General features: G+C 41.6%; 1 protein-coding gene across 1 annotated transcript; it reads right to left on the bottom strand.

Moving 5' to 3' along the window:
• Positions 1-3,867: 3,867 nt before the first annotated feature.
• Positions 3,868-4,440, bottom strand: LOC122650948. The gene has a single exon (XM_043844304.1). The coding sequence runs from the start codon at positions 4,438-4,440 to the stop codon at positions 3,868-3,870; it is 573 nt and encodes a 190-aa protein (XP_043700239.1).
• Between the last annotated feature and the right edge of the window lie 13,713 nt (positions 4,441-18,153).

Genomic DNA, 18,153 nt, shown 5'->3' with positions numbered 1-18,153 from the left:
AATATGGTTGACGACAGCACAAAAAACCATCTTCCCCATAGTGTCACAGATAGAGGATCCACAGAAGGTCATATCAACCCAAATCCATTCCTTAGAGAAAGGGGGAATTCTTCTTTGGGCAGGCCAACACTTGGACAGAATACCTTTCTAGATGGCCCTAGAGGTAGGGCAATCAAAGAACAGATGAGCCGTGTCTTCAATATTGCTCTAACAAAGGCAACAGGCATTGGAAACCTAGATCTGACGTCTGCGGAGGAAAGCTTGTGTAGGAAGACAGTTGGTGAAGATTCTCCAGGCAGTGAAGCAATGGCGAGGAATGTGATGCTTGAACCAAAGGAGTTTCCTCTAAATAACCATTGAGCCTTTGATTCAGATAAGATTTCTAGCTGCCTTGGTAAAGAATTTTTGCAAGATGTTAGCTGTCCAAGAGACACAGTCGCCCCTAGAAGGCAATCTTCTTTGGATGGACTGAAGATCATTCCAAATAAGAGAAAGAGGCAGGGAAGAGGTACGGGGCCCAATCATCTTTGGTGGAGGATGTTCGCAACAAGTGCCAGCCTATGAAGACCTGAAGCATAGATAGTCATTGGGGTGACAAGATGTAATAATATTCCCTTAGGGTGTCAGTGATCTAACCAAAGGGAAGTGGAGAGACCGTCACTAATGTGGGATTGGATGGAATGAAGAACAAGGTGGCGGGACTCAAGGATTTTACGCCAAACCCAAGAAGCATCAGAAGTGACAGATGCAGTCCAAATGGAGTATTGACGGAGAAGACCTGAATAAACCCAATCGACCCAAATGCTCTTCTTTTTTGAGGCTATCTTCCAGATCAACTTGATAATACCGGCCATATTGACATCTTTGATTCTTCTTATGCCCAGACCACCCTCCTTTTTTGGGAGGCACACTAAAGCCCATCTAATGGGATGGAGGAATCTTGAGGATTCAGCTCCCTTCCAAAGGAAAAAGGCTTACAGAGATTCCAAGGACTTGATGGTTGCTTGCGGGAGCCTATAAATACCAGACCAGTAGATATAAGAAGCCTCTAAGACTTATCTAATAAGCACCAACCTGCCTGCATAAGAGAGAAGCTTGCCTTTCCATAATTGGAGTCTTTTCCTTATAAGGTCCAACATGGGGGTGCAATGATGAGCAGAGAGCCTGGCCGGAATCAAAGGGAGCCCCAGGTACTTGACAGGCAGGTGCCCCTCTTGGAAGCCTGATTTCTCAAGAAACTCCACTTTGTCTAGCTCTAGAATACCAACAAAGAAGACAAGGGATTTGGATGGGTTGATGCGAAGACCCGATAGCTCGTGAAATTACTGCAGACAAAGCACGATGCATTCAAGGGAGGCGATGGAGGCCTTGGAAAAAATCATCAAGTCATCAGCGAAAGCAAGATGTGTAAGCTTTAAAGCTTTGCACTTGGGCATAGAAGCAATGAGTTGCTGATCGGTACAGATCTGAATTTTCCTAGTGAGGACTTCCAGGGCTAAGGTGAACAAGTAAGGGGATAGAGGGTATCCCTGGCGAATCTCGACAGTAGCTCCAAAATAACCCGCAGGACTGCCATTAATTAAGAATGAGAACTTTGGGGAGGAGATGCAATAGCTAATCCAATGAACAAAAGGCATCGGGAATCCCAACTTGAGCATAACTTGAGATATATAGTCCCACCTTAGAGAATCAAAAGCCTTGTGAATGTCGATCTTCAAAAGAATAGACGGGGTATGATTCTTCCTGTCAAACCCTCTGACTATATCATTGCAAAGAAGAATATTGTCAGAGATGTTCCTGCCTGGAATAAAAGCTGATTGGTTGTCACTGACCAACAAATCCACAACACTCTTGAGTCTTCTGGCTAGGATCTTAGCAATAAACTTGTAGAGAATATTGCATAAGGCTATGGGCCTGAAGTCAGTTATAGCTGAAGCACCTTCCTTTTTAGGGATAAGGCAAAGAAAAGTATGGTTGACTCCTTTGATCTGGCTGGGATTGAGGAAGAAGCTTTCAATGGCTACAATGAGATCCACCTTGATGATATCCCAGGTAGCAAAAAAGAATCCCATGCTGAAATCATCCAGCCCTGGAGCACCAGACACCTTTAAGGAGTGAATAGCTTCCCAAATCTCATATTCTTTAGGGATAGAGCTCAAGACATCAATGTGATTTGAAGGAATGAACTTGTTGAGCAAGTGGCTTTGCAGGGGAACATTTCCCTCCAAGGGAGCATTAAAAATACCTTTAAAGTGCTGAATAGCCAAGTCCTTTGTGTCCTTAACAGTGGTGGCATGAGAGCCATCATTGGAAGTTAGCTGAGTGATGGAGTTTGCATTAACACTGGCCTTAACTGAACGGTGGAAGCAAGCAGAATTTGAATCACCCAAGTAAAGCCATTTGATTCTAGATTTCTGCTTGGGGAAGCTCTCTTCCCGTTAGAGCAAGGAGGAGAGCTCAACAATAATAACTTTCTCGGCTTCGGCAAGAATGGTATTGTGAATGTCAGTCTGCAGCTGAATCTGAATAGAGGCAAGCCTCTCTTTGCAATCAGCAACTTGAAGAGAGATATAACCAAACCTGTTCTTAGTCCAAATCTTGAGGGCTTCCTTGACATTGCAGAGCTTCCTAAAGAAAGCAATAAGGGGGGTTGTAAAGGCAAACACAGGTTTGGTCGAAGCCTCCAAAACCGTGGGCAAGAAGGATGGGTGAGAGGGCCACATGTCGAAGTACTTGAAGGGTTTGGGGCCAAAGGAAGTGTAAGGCTGAATGGCAAGGGCTATTGGGGAATGGTCAGATATATCTGGGTTATCAAAGGTGGCATGGGAGGAGGGAAAGGAAGTAAGCCAAGCTTCATGGACTAAAACCCTGTCAAGCTTGCAGGAGATGCGATGGATGCCAGCCCTTTTGTTGCTCCAAGTAAGAGGAAATCCTATCTTGATCAAAACTTGAACCATAAAATCCCATCAAATGGAATCAAAAGCCTTATGGATGTCAATTTTCAAAAGGATTGCTGAGGAGTGGTTTTTCCTGTCGAAGCCTCTAACAATTTCATTGCACGGAAGAATGTTGTCAGAAATGCTACTGCCAGAGATGAAGGCCGATTGGTTATCACTTACCAGTAGATACACTACATTTTTGAGCCTTCGAGCTAGGATCTTGGCAATGAACTTGTAAAGTTAATTGCAAAGAGCAATGGGTCTAAAGTCAATTAGGGCTGAGGCACCTTCTTTCTTGGGAATGAGGCAAAGAAAGGTGTGGTTTGCTCCTTTGATTTGGCTAGGGTTGTAGAAAAAACTCTCAATAGCCAAAATGAGATCCTTATTAATATCCCAGGAAGCAAGGAAGAAACCCATACTAAAACCATCTGGCCCAGGAGCACCTTTCACCTTAAGAGAATGAATAGCAGCCACAATTTCCTCTTCCTTAGGAATGGATCGCAAGGAATCAAGGTACTCATGGGTAAGGAACTTGTTGAGCAAGTTGTTGGGGAAAGGGCCTTGATCTTCTTGGGAACCACTGAAAATATTTTTGAAGTGATTTGCCGCCGAATCCTTTATATCTTTGACAGTAGTGGCTGTAGAACCATCAGTAGAAGTAAGCTGAACAATGGAGTTAGCATTAGCTCTGGCTCTCATGGAGCTGTGAAAGTAGGCAGTGTTAGAATCTCCCAAATCCAACCATTTAATTCTAGACTTTTGCTTGAGGAAGCTTTCTTCTCTAGAGAGCAATGAGGAGAGCTCAAGAGAAAGCTCTTTTTCTTCTTCTGCCAAGGGCCCATTGAGATGATCAGATTGCAACTGAAGCTGGATAACTGATAACTTATCTTTGCAGTCCATAACTTGCTGGGAAATGTTGCCAAAAATGTTAAGAGTTCCATTCTTTAAGAGCAGTTTTCACATTTCGAAACTTCTTAGAGAAAGCAATGAGGGGCGTAGAGAAAGCTAATACAGGCTTGTCCCAAGCTTCCTGAACTGTAGCCAAAAAAGAGAGGTGGGAGGACCACATGTCAAAGTACTTGAATGGCTTAGGACCAAATGAAGTAGAGGGTTGAATAGCTAATGAGATGGGGGAATGGTCAGATATGTCGGGGCTGGCAAAAGAAGCATGGGAAGAAGGGAATGATGATAACCACTCTTCATTAACCAGCACTCTGTCCAGCTTACAGGCAATGCGTTGATTACCAGTCCTTTTGTTGCTCCAAATGAAAGGGAAACCAGCGCACCTCAGATCATTGACACCGATGTCTTCGATACAACCATTGAAAGAGTCCATGGCATCCATGTCTAAGTGTTCACCATCTTGCTTTTCATGACAATATCTAATGACATTAAAATCTCTGCCCAAACCCCAAGGCTGGTTACCAATCTGGTTAGCAATGGTGCGCAAATCAGTCCCAAGATGGATCCTTTGAGAAGGGGAATTGTGAGCATGGACCATGGTGAAAAAGAAGTAGTGGCCAAGACAGTCAGAGAAGTTCAGTCCACCTTAGATCATTGACACCGTTGTCTTCGATACAACCATTGAAAGACTCCATGGCATCCATGTCGAAGTGTTCACCATCTTGCTTTTCATGACAATATCTAATGACATTAAAATCTCCACCTTAACCCCAAGGCTGGTTACCAATCGGGTTAGCAATGGTGCACAAATCAGTCCAAAGTTGGATCCTTTGAGGAGGGAAATTGTGAGCATGGACCATGGTGAAAAAGTAGTGGCCAAGACAGTCAGAGAAGTTCGAGTGCATGAATTGAGAAGAAGAAGAGGGATATGGAGATTTTACTCTTGTGTCGGGTTTGAAACAAAATTCCAACCCGAGACACGAGTGCTTAAAATTCTAGCAGAATTAGACTCTTTAATGTGAGTTTCTAATAGGCAACAAAAAATGGCCTTGGAAGTGTGAATGCGGGAGCGAACAACAGCTTGCTTTGAAGGGGAGTTAAGACCCCTGGTATTCCATACTAATCCTCAGATTATTTGGGAAGAGGAAAGAGTGGCAGCAAAGGCCCTTCGAGCCGGGAGAGGACTGACCGGCCTGGAGAGTTATAAGAAGCCAGAGGGAGGGAATTAGAGGGAGACAAGGGAGTGGGTGATGGAAGAGTTGGGTCAAGAGAGCTATCGGGTCTGACCAGGCCTATCAGGTTAGGACCCAAAGGGGAGACCAAAGAAAAGGAATTAGTCTCAAGGAGACCAGCGCCAAAGGAGGAAGGGCCAGCAGAGGAAAAAGAGGGTCATTGGCGGGGACCACCAAGGAAGAGGTGGCAGGACTAAAAGAGTCAAGGGAACAGGTAAGGCCCACATGAGAAGAGGATAAAGCCAAATTTAGGTTATCTCGCGACAAGATGGAGGAAGAGACGCTGCTACCAACTACAGACGGGACCTCAGGAGGCGTAGTGCAAGCTTCCAATGCTAGGTTTTCCAAAAGATCCAGCGGTAACGACAAAGGATCAACAGGGACATTGCCAAGGGAACCAAGAATGGAAGGGTTCTCTAAGATGTGAGAACGACTACGAGGTAAAGCTTGAAAAGGTAACTTCTCGGGACAGTCACAATGCTTTAAGTCGTCGTCTGCAGCCTCGGAACTTGGCAGGATGCTGAACCTGTTCTGCAGTGCTTGTGTCAGAGGTTCAGAAGCAGAAGGGCAAAAGGTTTTTCGATAGTGGTTTTGGCGGTTCCTAAGAGGAGCTCTGGCTTTCGATCTACCTCTAACCGTAGTCCGATCTTCATTCTGGCTTGCAGAAGGACTTCGCTGAGAAGCAGCAACCAAGCACTCACCAGTCGCAACTCGTAAGGACCAAATCAATGTCATGGGGATTTTGGGGGTGCAAAGGCTGGAGGTACGACCAAATGCTTGCAGACTAAGCAATGAGGTGGCTTCTAGTCGTAGTGAATCTCTTGATCGAAGGAAAAGCCATCACCCTCCTTAACCGTGATGAACGAAGGAAGAGGTTCAAGAGCGGAAAATTCAATATAGATTCTTGCAAAAGCAAGTCGATCCTTTCTTCAGGTTCTCAAATTAGAGAAGAGCGGAGTTCCAAGCACCGAGCTCACAGTACTGAGACCATCAGTACACCAGTAGTGCAGAGGTTTCCCAGGGAGGGATACCCAGAGCGGAATCGTGTAGAGATCCAATTTTCGAAGTTACAGGTGCCTATGCCATTGATGCAAGAAGATGGGCTTCTTCCCTACAACCCAAGGACCTTCCTCAAGGGCACGAACTTTGTCTAGAGCGTCAGAAAACTTGAAAATGTAGAACCCGTTATCTAGAAGGTAAGTCTCCATAAAACCATTAACATGCCATTGCTTCGAAAGGGAGAGCTTGACGGTATGGAATAGGGGCCTGGAGCCCAAGAAGTGCCCCACAAGGCAATTCTCCCACAACTTAGCTTCATCGGACAGAGAGCTACTTTGGAAGAGCCCACATATGCAGGAGTGACAAAATGTAGAGGGAGACCATCAGAGGAAGAACCAGAGTTAGGAGCAAAGAAGTGGTCCAGGGGGGTTAACAGTAGGGGATGCAGCATTGGGAGCAGGAGTAGAAGAAAGCGGAGGAGAGTTTCTAGAAAGGGACGACATATCCCCCAAGGAGGCAAGAAGAGAGAGGATTCAGGCCGGCCAGAAAAGAATTATTGTAGCTCTAATCTACAAAAAACGAAGGTGATATTACAGAGCTGAAACAATTATAAAGTCATAAATTGGATGGAACATACTATGGATTTATGAGAGATTTATTGAAACCCATTTGAGAAGAGAAACTACTATCTTGGTGAACTAATTTGGATTTTTGCCTGGATGATCCACGAAGGAAGCAATTTACTTACTCTGGAGGCTACTGGAAAGATTTAGAGTTTGCAGAATGGATCTCCATATGGTCGTAATTGACCTAGAATATGCATATGACAAAGTCCTTAGAGTGTTAATATGCCATGTATTAGAAAAGAAAAGAGTGTCTAGTAAGTATGTGGCTCTAGTTAGATATTTGCATGAGGGCGTGGTTACTAGTGTGAGAACAATGGCAGGTCGAGGTAGTGATTGTCCAATCTCACTTGGGTTACATCAAGGATCAGTTCTACGCCCTTATTTGTTTGCATTTATCTTTGATGACTTGACCAGGAGTATTCTGGAGGAAGTTCCGTGGTGTATGTTTTTTGTAGATGATATAGTTTTGTTTGATGAGACAAAAAAGTGATTAACGCGTAGTTGGAGTTATGGAGATCAAGTTTGGAATCAATAGGTTTTAAGATAAGTCGATCGAAGACGGAGTATACGGTGTGTAAGTTTAGCTCCACTGTGATAGATAATGAAATGGAGAATATTGAGTAGGGGGAGAGATACCTCAAAGTGATTATTTTAGATATGTGGGGTCAATCTTAACTTAAGATGGAGGTATAGAGGATGAAATTTCGTATAGCATTAAAGTAGGATGCATGAAGTGGAGAGGTTCGTCGGTAGTGTTATGTGATTGTCATATTCTTATAAAACATGGAAGGAAAATTGTATAGGATAGTCGTACAACCAACTGTGATGTACGAGACAGATTGTTGGGCAGTTGAGAAACGAGATATACACAAACTAAAAGTAACAGAATTGAGGATGTTGAGGTGGATGTGCTGTAAAACAAGACGGATAAAGAGGCATTGGGATGCCCTGGTTTGGACTTTGGAGGAGTGATCTTATCGAAATCAGAGGAACCAAATGGGGTAGGGGCAGGCTGAAAATGAGGAAAGGAAGAGTAGAGATTGTGACCCCATTAGATGTACCAAAAGGTTGACGATGGTAGAGTGCTTCTAAGGGATGTTGACGTTTTATGGAGATGAGAAGAGTATTTTTCCGGCCTACTAAATTGAGACATGTAAAGTAGGAGTTATCCAGATGAATTTGCTACCCATTAACACATCACATGCCATAGATATATTCGAAAGGTTAAGGTGTTTGTAGATTAAATCAGCCTTGAGGAATAAAAGTATGTGAAAACTTGGGAGTTTGTGGTTTATTTTGTCTAGCCAAACAGTTTAAATAAATTCTGAGCACAAGTTAAATGCCAAATGAATGCGGGGAGAAGTATTGTGGCTCCAATTTACAAAAATAAAGGTGATATACAAAGCTGCAACAATTGTTGAGGCATAAATTTAATGAGACATACTATAAAATTATGGGCGAGAGTTATTGAAGCCCATCTCACAAGAGAAACTACTATCTGTGAATTCACCTAGAGGGGGGTGAATAGGTGAAAGTAGTGGAAATAAAAAATTATCTATGAAATGCAAATAAAAAGCAAAGATAACACAAGAGATTTATAGTGGTTTGGCCAATACTTGCCTACGTCCACTCCTCTCACCTTAGAAAGAATTCCACTAAATAGAATATTGAGTATGAGCAAGAGAACTCGTACAAATCTTGAGAATGAGAGTAAGAGAACTCAACTAATCTTGATTGAGAGCAAGAGGACTCAACTACTCTTGATTCCGAGCAAGAGGACTCAACTTAACACATAAAATGAAAAGTGTACTAAGACAAGGATTACTTCAACCTTAGTAGATGTGTAAACTACCTTTCACCTTTGAAGTTTGTAGTAATTTAGTTAGAGTAGCTTGAGTGTGTGAGCTTGTGATGATTTGATGCTTATAATCAATGAATGGCTTACTTTGGTGATCTTGCAATGTATCTTGTACTGAAGGCTCTTAATTGTGATTTGTAGCATAGTTCGAGAACTCGTTTCGTTTCGGTATTTCGAGCTGACCGAAATATCCGAAATATTTGAAATTTCGGATATTTCGGTCGAAATATTGTATTTTTTCTGGTATGTTTCGATAGGTCATTTTGGTGGGTTTTAGGCCAAGTTAAGGCCTGAAACTTCATGGAAACCCTATTTTAGGCTATATAAACACATTTAAATGTTCAAATTGCAAAAATAGTCACCCAAAATGGTGTTTTGGATGTGCACCATTGATTGGCAACGTACGGTCGAACCCTAATGTATAAGTGTATAACTTAGTTAATTACACATTTACACATACACATTGTACATTAAACAAGTAAATTGACTTGGAACTAAGTTGGAAACATAATGACTCATAAGTTAAGTCATAAATCATAATATTAAGTACATAAGACATCAAGTCAATAACAAGTTAACAAATAACAACTCAAGAGTTAAGATTTAAGAAGATGATATCAAACATTCCAAATCACAATATGGCAATATCCCCAATTGTCCCCTACAAGGCTACAAGTCAAGTAGTCAACTAGTCATCATTCATCTCAAATGTTTACAAATTTGCTAATAATAACTACTCCGCCGTCCAGGGTCAACCCCACTCATGGTCCGCTGGAGCCGACATGTATTGCTCTCCGACTGTTGGACAAATGCATGCCACGTTATAGTCTGGGAGAAGAAGCGAGTGTAGTCATCCACAGTGGCCATGTAAACTGCATCATCAACATGCTGAAGGTAACCTATCCTAGGATATAGGTCACCAAACTGTGGAAGAAGTACTACCCACTGATCCACTATGATATGAGTCATATGACGGCTCTGGGAGCATGTATGGGTTGTACGGCTGCGGCTGGTGGGTTGGGTAGCCAGTATAGGAAAAGAAGTCATGCACAAAAGACGATCCACTATATCCTTGTGAGTGGGAGTCATACTCAAAATTGGGAATGGATGGAGAAGATATAGGCTGCTGCCCCCAAGGGTACTGCCTTAATGCCCTTCGCCACATGGATGTGAATGAGATGAACCATGCCTGATTGTCTTTGAGATGGACTCATTGTCTACATGAAAAGATGGGGCACGGAAATGCCCACTCGATCTACTCGTCTCTATTGCCAATACTCACCCACCAACAGAGCCAAATAGGGCATCAATGTCCATAAGCTCACCGCCTACTAGTACCACTACCACGACCACCAGGACGGATCGCCACGCTGCTTTCGAGTCAGGTCGAGGTGGACGATGTGGGCCGTGTGGTTGGTGTGGGACCGGTGGGGGCATGGATTGCCTCTTGCTGCTCTTGTACCACGAGCGGGACTCGAGTTCCCTCATATGCTTGACCACCATCACCATCATCATCACGTCCATCATTACCTTCATCATCACCTCCATCATCACCATCTCCACCAGACCACCACCACCATCTCCACCGAGATGACATGACCAATCTTCATCCTCATCAACACCACCAAGATCGAACGGTACGGGTGACGCGTCCCCGTGCATGTACCTCACCCTCTGCAGCCACGAAGTCATCCACATCACCTTGTATGTGTTCAGCCTATCATGGGGTCAGTCTACCTCCAGGTGATCTAACACTGGCTCACCTCTATCCCTCACCCAATCAACAATAGGATCTTCATCATCCGACTCCACCTGGAAAATGTCGGCGAGATCGATATTTTCCCTGATACCCTCTTGTCCCATGCGTATGTGTTGCATCTTCAACCTCAAATTATAATGCACATACACTAAGTCAAAGAGACGTTCAGAACCCAATCTATTTCTCCTCTTGGAGTGGATGAGAGAAAATGTACTCCAATTCCGTTCACAGCCGGATGCTTGAACATATCCGGGAGAGAACCTTGATTGCTATTTTTCTTAAATTGTTTGCCGAACCCCCATACAACACCCACCATTCAGCTGCATTACAACAAAAGAAACATGTCACCTTCATTTCAAAAGAATAAGATATTGAATTGAGTAATGACTAATGAAGTAATGACTAATTAGTATCGGCATCACCGCGTGTCCGGCCTTGCTGTGCAGCTTTGGTTCCAAAACTTCCCAATGCATCCCTAAAAGTCTTCAACTATAATCATTTGGAAAATATTTAAAATTAGTAATGACTCGTTACTATTTAGTATTGAATTGAGTAATTTCAAATGAATTATAACTTATAAGACTCACCTCATTGTTGCATATCGCCTGTAATTTACTATTCGCTCCAACTTGGCAACTACTTCTTTGATCAGTCAATAAGACTATTATTCAACCCAAGCTTATGATCGTATTGGTACTTGGGGTTCAAATAATATGCTGAAATTGACATTACATATTCATTAGTTAGTAATATATCCTTCAAATTAACTTTAAAAGATGTAATTGCATAAAAAACGACGAGTGTACACTCACCACCTTATGCATGGATGCATAAGTTGATTTTCCCAGCGCTCCTTGATAATTTTGAGAAAGTGTTTGCTACCTCGTGGATTTGCATTGTAAACACCTTCATTCATCAAGTCTATGGCAGCATATAGATGTGGCATGGTTGGTCCCTTGATAGCGAGAATCAACTATATGCAAAACCTCGACCACCGGGTCCGAAGTTGTACTACTTTATGCAACTTAGACCAAAAGTCATCTCGATGAAATTGTAGCTTGTGCTTCCCTACCACCATGGGTATTGGACCCATTCCATTGAACCAGTCTTGAAGCAAACATTGATCTCAATCCGACTTCTTGGTTTCTATACTCTTGAGCGCAATGTAGTTGGTGGCGAATCTAGTTATGCCTCGGCCTCACTAAGTCACCCCCACACTTCTCCCTCAAGAGGTTTAGTGCAAACCCATGGTTGTAGACAAAGTTGGTCATTTGCCTTACCTTTTCCACAACATGTTGTACCAATTTGATCTTTCCCATGTCCTTCAACATGAGGTCTATACAATGGGCAGCACATGGAGTTCAAAACAACCGGTACTTATTGTTTTGCATCAACCTCTCACCGGCACTCTTGTGGTTGCTTCCGTTGTCCGTTACAATTTGACAACGTTTCCCACTCCTACATCTTCTACCACTTCCTTCAGTAATTTGTAGATATACTTTGCATCCTTTTTCTCCTTGGATGCATCAACAGACTTCAGAAAGACTGTCCTCCCATCACAATACACCATAAAGTTGATGGACTTTCTTGTAGGACCAGTCCAACCATCACACATTATGGTCACCCCATAGTTCTCCCACAGCCCCCTCATTTCATTGATACAGTCTTCAAGCTCTCTCTTCTGTTGGGGCAAATACACATTCATAATCTCATATGGGGTGGGCCCCTTATACCCTGGGCCAGCCTCAGCAATGCAATCTATCATAGTCTGATCTAATAAGGGGCCTTGTGCTGTGTTTGCTGGGATGGTATGGTATAACATCCACTTAGCTATAGATTTCTTCACCATCCCCTTCAGATTTTTCCATGCTCCCTTGATTTTTGGTTGTTTGTTGCCTTTCTTTCTATAAACACCCGGTGCTTGGTGAAGTGCTGGGTCATCTTGTGGTGGTGGAGGCGGAGGGGGAGCTGCCCTCGTACTCTGTGATCTCCTAAAGGGATTAGGCAACCCACCTCCTCCACTTGTACCTGCTCCTCCACTACCACTAGCACCAGCTCTAGAGTTACTAGCTCCTCCACTACCACCTACTCTCTGTCTCTCAACTCTCTCCAGATCCTCATGATAACTGGCTCTGCTCATCATCTGTGCTCGTGTCCAATCCCTAGCCTCTTGCTCAGTCTCTATATCATCAGGAACATAGACATCATCACTGTCATCATCATCATCATCACGATGGCTTGATTGGCCTCCCGCTGTACACCTCATTGCTTCCTCAAGATCTACTTTTGCCTTCTCCCTCTGAGCCTTCCTCTTAATCCCTCCCTTCATGTAGTCAATGACAGCCCTAGATACCTCCACAGGGACCATATGACATGCGACCACTTCAGGAGAATTCCCAGCTAGATGTTGTTTGAGTCTAATGGCATCACCTCCCAAAAACTGCATGTGACAATAGTTGCATTGGGATTTTCTTTTATCCCCATCAATTGAAGTGCCATGCAACCATGCAATGTCACCCCTAGTGCGCCTGGGTGTGCTCCCCTCCTGGGTCTGGGCCGGCTGCCTCTGCCCCTCTTGCCTCGCAGCTCATGCGTTTACCACGGTTCGTCATAATCAGACTAGTTTACTGTTGCGTGAATAAAAGACAATTCATTAATCACTGAAGCACATCAATTCTTTTAGTTTAAAATTTTAAACGTTTGAGAATTAAGATTTAAGAGCACTAACACAAGTTTATAAGTATATAACTATTTAGTATTTTTCCCCTAACCCTCATATTTTTCTCATATTTAAAAACAATTTTTAAAAATATTTTTCAAATAAATATTGGCCTAGCACAACAAAATCGAAAAGATATGTAAATGGGCAGCAAATAAGAAGTATGTACAATTTACTTTTATATTTTTCAGTAATTTTAAAACAAAAACCTCATATTATTTCTTATTTTTTGCTATTTTTTTGAATTTTTTAAATATTTTTTATAATTTTCAAAAATTAAAATAATTAATTATTGGCAGAAAAATATTTTTGACACCATGAGGCCATAGATCGGCCAATGGTGTCTAACATATATTTAATATATCACCATACAATATACATAACCCCTATTATTTTTTGATTTTTGTTGTAAATAAATCCAATTTTTGAAGTAGAAAAATAAATAAATAATATATATACCAAAAAAAAATTTCGACACCGTGAAGTCGTAGATCGGCTTCCGGTGTCTAACATATATTTATTTCATCACAAACAAACATGTTGATCAAGCATTTCCCTAAAAAAAATCAATTTTGAGAATATGGTTTTACCTGAAATAGTGGAAAGGCTTCACAGATGTGCTAAGAAGTTTGTTCTCCAAGTGATTCCGGCGTAGATGTGGCAAGGATTCAAGTGGGAAGTGGAAGATTGAAGAAGAAATAAGCAAAAACCTTAAAAAACCAAGCAAAAGACTATCGAAACATGGTATTTTATATAAAGCATTTTCTCGAGATTTTTGAAATCTCGCGAGATTTTGAAAATGTCTCGAAATATCTCGAAATCTCGAGAATTTCAATAGAAATTTAGTATTTTTTTGATTCGAGGGGTCATTTCGTTTCGAGGGGGTCGAAATTCTCGAAATCTCGATCGAGATTTCGCGAGATTTTGAACTATGATTTGTAGTAGTAATTAGAGCCTTAAATAAGTGAGTATTTATAGGCTAAGTAGCTCTAATTAATAAGTAAACTGTCTTAAGATTGGATTGATTTAGACAACCATAATCCGGTATACCGATTCCCAATCCGGTATGCCGGTTCACCAAATTTTCTTATATGAACTAAGGATAAACGGTCAAATTACACTAGTCATATAGTAATCCGGTATGCTGGATAACAGTCCGGTATACCGTTTCAGGGTAAAATGCAGCCAGAAGTGATCTATTATGCTGGATCACGATCCAATGTGGGTTGGAAGGCTATTGTGGCATGTTTCCTGAGACCAATACTGATCCGATATGCCGTTTGGAGGATCCGGTATACCGGATTAGCCAATTTCTGCTGAAATAAGCTAGTTCCTTTATGGGACTTCCTTGGGGGGTTCCAAACTTAAATGGTCACATGTTTAGGGGTTCATTTAACCTCCTAAGGTTTTCTACATGAATGTATGCGTGTGTGTGTGCATTACATTGATTGTGACTTTAATAACCAAATTACAAATAAGTACAAAGGTCTTCACTCTTTAAACTTGATAGTCTTCAATGTAGACTCTTTTGTTTGACTTGGTCTTTGTCTTCAAGACTTGATTCTTTGATTTTCATGTATTTGAAATCAACTTGAGCAATAGTCCAATTGATTTGAGTATGTACTCTTGTATGCTCTTGTATATGCTTCCTCTCACTTGGTGCTACGCTCTCATATAAACAACTTAAACGGGTGTTAGTCCCAGTGTGGTTTTATTTGTTATCATCAAAACCTTTATGTCATCATGATGGATGACTTAGAGTGTATGAGGTCTTTTCCTCAACAATCTCCCCCTTTTTGATGATGACAAATAATCCAAGTGAATAAAATAATAGAGCAATTTTAAATTGAAGCAATGTATAGAAAATTCAAAGAAATTGCACATCATGTCAAAGAAATTGCACTAACATTCTAGAAAACTCGAAGAAATTGCACATATCATTAAAGTCAAAGAAATTGGACAAACATACAAGTTGAACATTTAAACATTCCAATTCCAAATCAACATTCCATTACATTTTATTCCATGCCCATAGATTTCTCCCCCTTTGTCATTGTCAAAAAGAGGGTAGAGACAATTCAAAGATTTGAGTCAAAAGGTGAAATAAGAGGAATTGAGTTTGATTCACCGGGGGTGGGTGCTCTAACAATTGGTCTAAATCCTTGAGGAGTAATTCCTTGATGGTCGGTGTGCGAGAGATGACGATTTGTGGACTTTTATCTCCTCTCTCTTTACTTTTGGCGAGGAGATGAAGTTATGTTGGATGATGTAAGATGATCCGATTGTTGGCTTCATCCATGACTGCTCATCGTATGCCAGGATCCCATTTTTGTAGAGATGCGGTATCCCTTCTTGTGCTGTAGCGGGAGGAGGTGCATCATCATTCAAGTTCTCTTGGCTTCACGCATTAAAAGGAGGATGAATAACGATGGTATAGAAAACTATTGAGGGTGATGTGTTGGAATAGATGTCTCCTCACGATCGAGTCGATATCAGCCCGAAATAGGCGAGTGAGAAGCGACCGTAGGGTAGAATAGTGTGCTTGCGGGGGTGAGCGCACGATTCCATGTACCTCGTAATGAAGTATGGAAGGCAAGTGGGGTATTTTTATAGACACGATAGGTGAGATAGGCTTGTGGTGTGAGAGCAGCTCAGCCCATCACCTCCTCTCGGGATAAAATTGTGTTGGATGATGTAGAAATTACTTGAGGAATCAGCGAAGTCTTCCGGTGACAACGACTTTTATTAGCATCAAATTGCTTGAGGATGGTGGAATAGTCTTCTTATTTGATGAAATCTCCAAGAGTGGGGTTCTTAGTCTAAAATATGCACGGTCCATCGCTTTGAAGGAGTGAGAAAGTCATGATAGGGAGCTCTTGTGAACACTTTTGAAACTAGTTTTACTTTGCTCCGACCGCTAAAATAAAGATTTGCATAGAAAAATTTGACTAAGGCTCAGACATGTTGAGAAGGGGTTCCCATCTAATGTCCTTTAACCTTTCTTAGTCGAATGCTATTGAACGAGAACACATCAACTTCACGTCCTTCTTCGATCTTTTGGGCAAGGTAGAGAGGCCAATTCTCACGGCATTCCGGAGATCGAAAGAGTCGATCTTCTCCTTCCGCATATGGTTGTGTTGAGCAGCCTCCTCTTCCTCCGGTTCTTCCTCTTTTTGGTTGCCTTTCGGTCATAGCCTCCTTGCCTCTTCTACTCATGGTGAAGGAGAGAGTTGAAAGAGGGAACATCAATAGAATAGAGAGAAATTGCTTAACAAGATGTAGTTATAGTTAAGAGTATGAGTGGAGTGAATAGTGATTAGGAAAATGACAAAGAGAGGGGTTTATATAGGCTGAATCAGGTGTTTAACAGCTATAAAACGGTAAAAAAAAAAAACTAATCAGGTATTACCGTTTGGTGATTCAGTATACTGTTTCATATCCAACGGTTAAAAATAACAGCTATATTTGATGCTAATTGTGGTAGATAAAGGAATAAAATTTTTCTTCTTACTAAACCACGAGAACCAAACATGATCTAAGCATGGGCAAGATCCATTTATACTCTTCCGATCAATATAACACCCGGCAAGTCGTCGGAGAAGCTAACAAGGCCAAAGTCATTGTCCATAGGGTACCAAAGCCAATGCTTGGAGTTCCTTTTAAGTACTTAAAGATTCTCTTCGATAGTACTCAAATGGGATTGCATAGGTTTGGCTCTCAAACCCAAGATCTGAAACGGATCTTAAACATTATGTCCAGGTCTACTAGCCGTTAGGTAAAGTAAACTACCTATCATTACCTATATTTGGTAGAATCATCAGGATTCCATCTTCATCTTTGGGCAAGTTAGCCGTGATGTATTCATTAGGTGGTAAGAAGCAAAATTTTGCTTGAACCACAGGCCGAATACATCACGAACTACGATGTTGTGCACAAGATGCAGATGGATGAGGCAAACTCTCCAAGACTATGGAGTTAAGTTTGGTAGTTCCTTTATCCAACGGCTAGATAACACAAGGCATAATAAACTTAAGCAAAAATCCATTTTACACTCAAGAGCTAAAAACATATGATATCCCATCATCACTTCCTACGCGAGAATCTTTAACAAGGTGAAATCCAACTCAACTTTCTTAAGACCCGATAAGCTTGCGTACATGTTCACAATACCGCTAAGCTTAAGAAAGGTTCTCCGAGCTCTCTTAGCGGAGACTTATATTGATGGAAGAGTTTAAATGATTTAATATGGTGATAAATCATTTTTTTTCTCAGTTTAGTAAGAAGAAAATTTTATATCCTTTATCTACCGGTATATTGGTTCAACAAATATAGCTGTTATTTTTAACCGTTGGACTTGAAACGGTATACCGGATCACCAAACGGTCTACCGTATTATTTTTTTTTTTATTGTTTTATAGTTGTTAAACACCTAATTAAGCCTATATAAACCCCTCACTTTGTCATTTTCCTCTTACTCTTAACTGTAATTACATCTTGTTAAGCAATTTCTCTCTATTCTCTTGCTTTTCTCTCTTTCAATTCTCTCCTCACCCTGAGTAGAAGAGGTAAGGAGGCTATGACCGAAAGGCAACCAAAAAGAAGAAGAACCGGAGGAAGAGGAGGCTCCTCAAGACAACCATATGCGGAAGGAGAAGACCGACTCTTTCGATCTCCAGAACGCCGTGAGAATTGGCCTCTCTACCTTGTCCAAAAGATCGAAGAAGAACGTGTAGTTGATGTTTTCTCGTTCAATAACATTCGACTTGAAGAAAGATTCAAAGACATTAGATGGGAACCCCTTCTCAACATGTCGGAACCTTGTTACCCCAATTTGGTAAAATATTTCTATGCAAACCTCTATTTTAGCGAGACGGAACAAAGCTTGAAACTCCACTCTTATGTGAAAAGTATTCACATAGAGCTCTGTATTTATGACTTTGCCCGACTTCTTCAAATTTCAAGTGATGGACTATACATCTTTTGGACTCCGAAGAACCCCAACTTTGAAGACTTCATCAATCATGAAGAAGTCTATTCCTCCATCCTCAAGCAATTTGATGCTAATGCAGGAACCGTTGTCATTGGAAGACTTCGGCTTATTCCTCATGTCATTTCTTA

Source organism: Telopea speciosissima, chromosome 2 (assembly GCF_018873765.1).
Source record: "Telopea speciosissima isolate NSW1024214 ecotype Mountain lineage chromosome 2, Tspe_v1, whole genome shotgun sequence".
In the NCBI taxonomy this organism is placed as follows: Eukaryota; Viridiplantae; Streptophyta; class Magnoliopsida; order Proteales; family Proteaceae; genus Telopea; species Telopea speciosissima.
The sequence above is the reverse complement of the archived record's forward strand: the minus strand, read 5'-3'. Positions and strand labels throughout refer to the sequence as shown.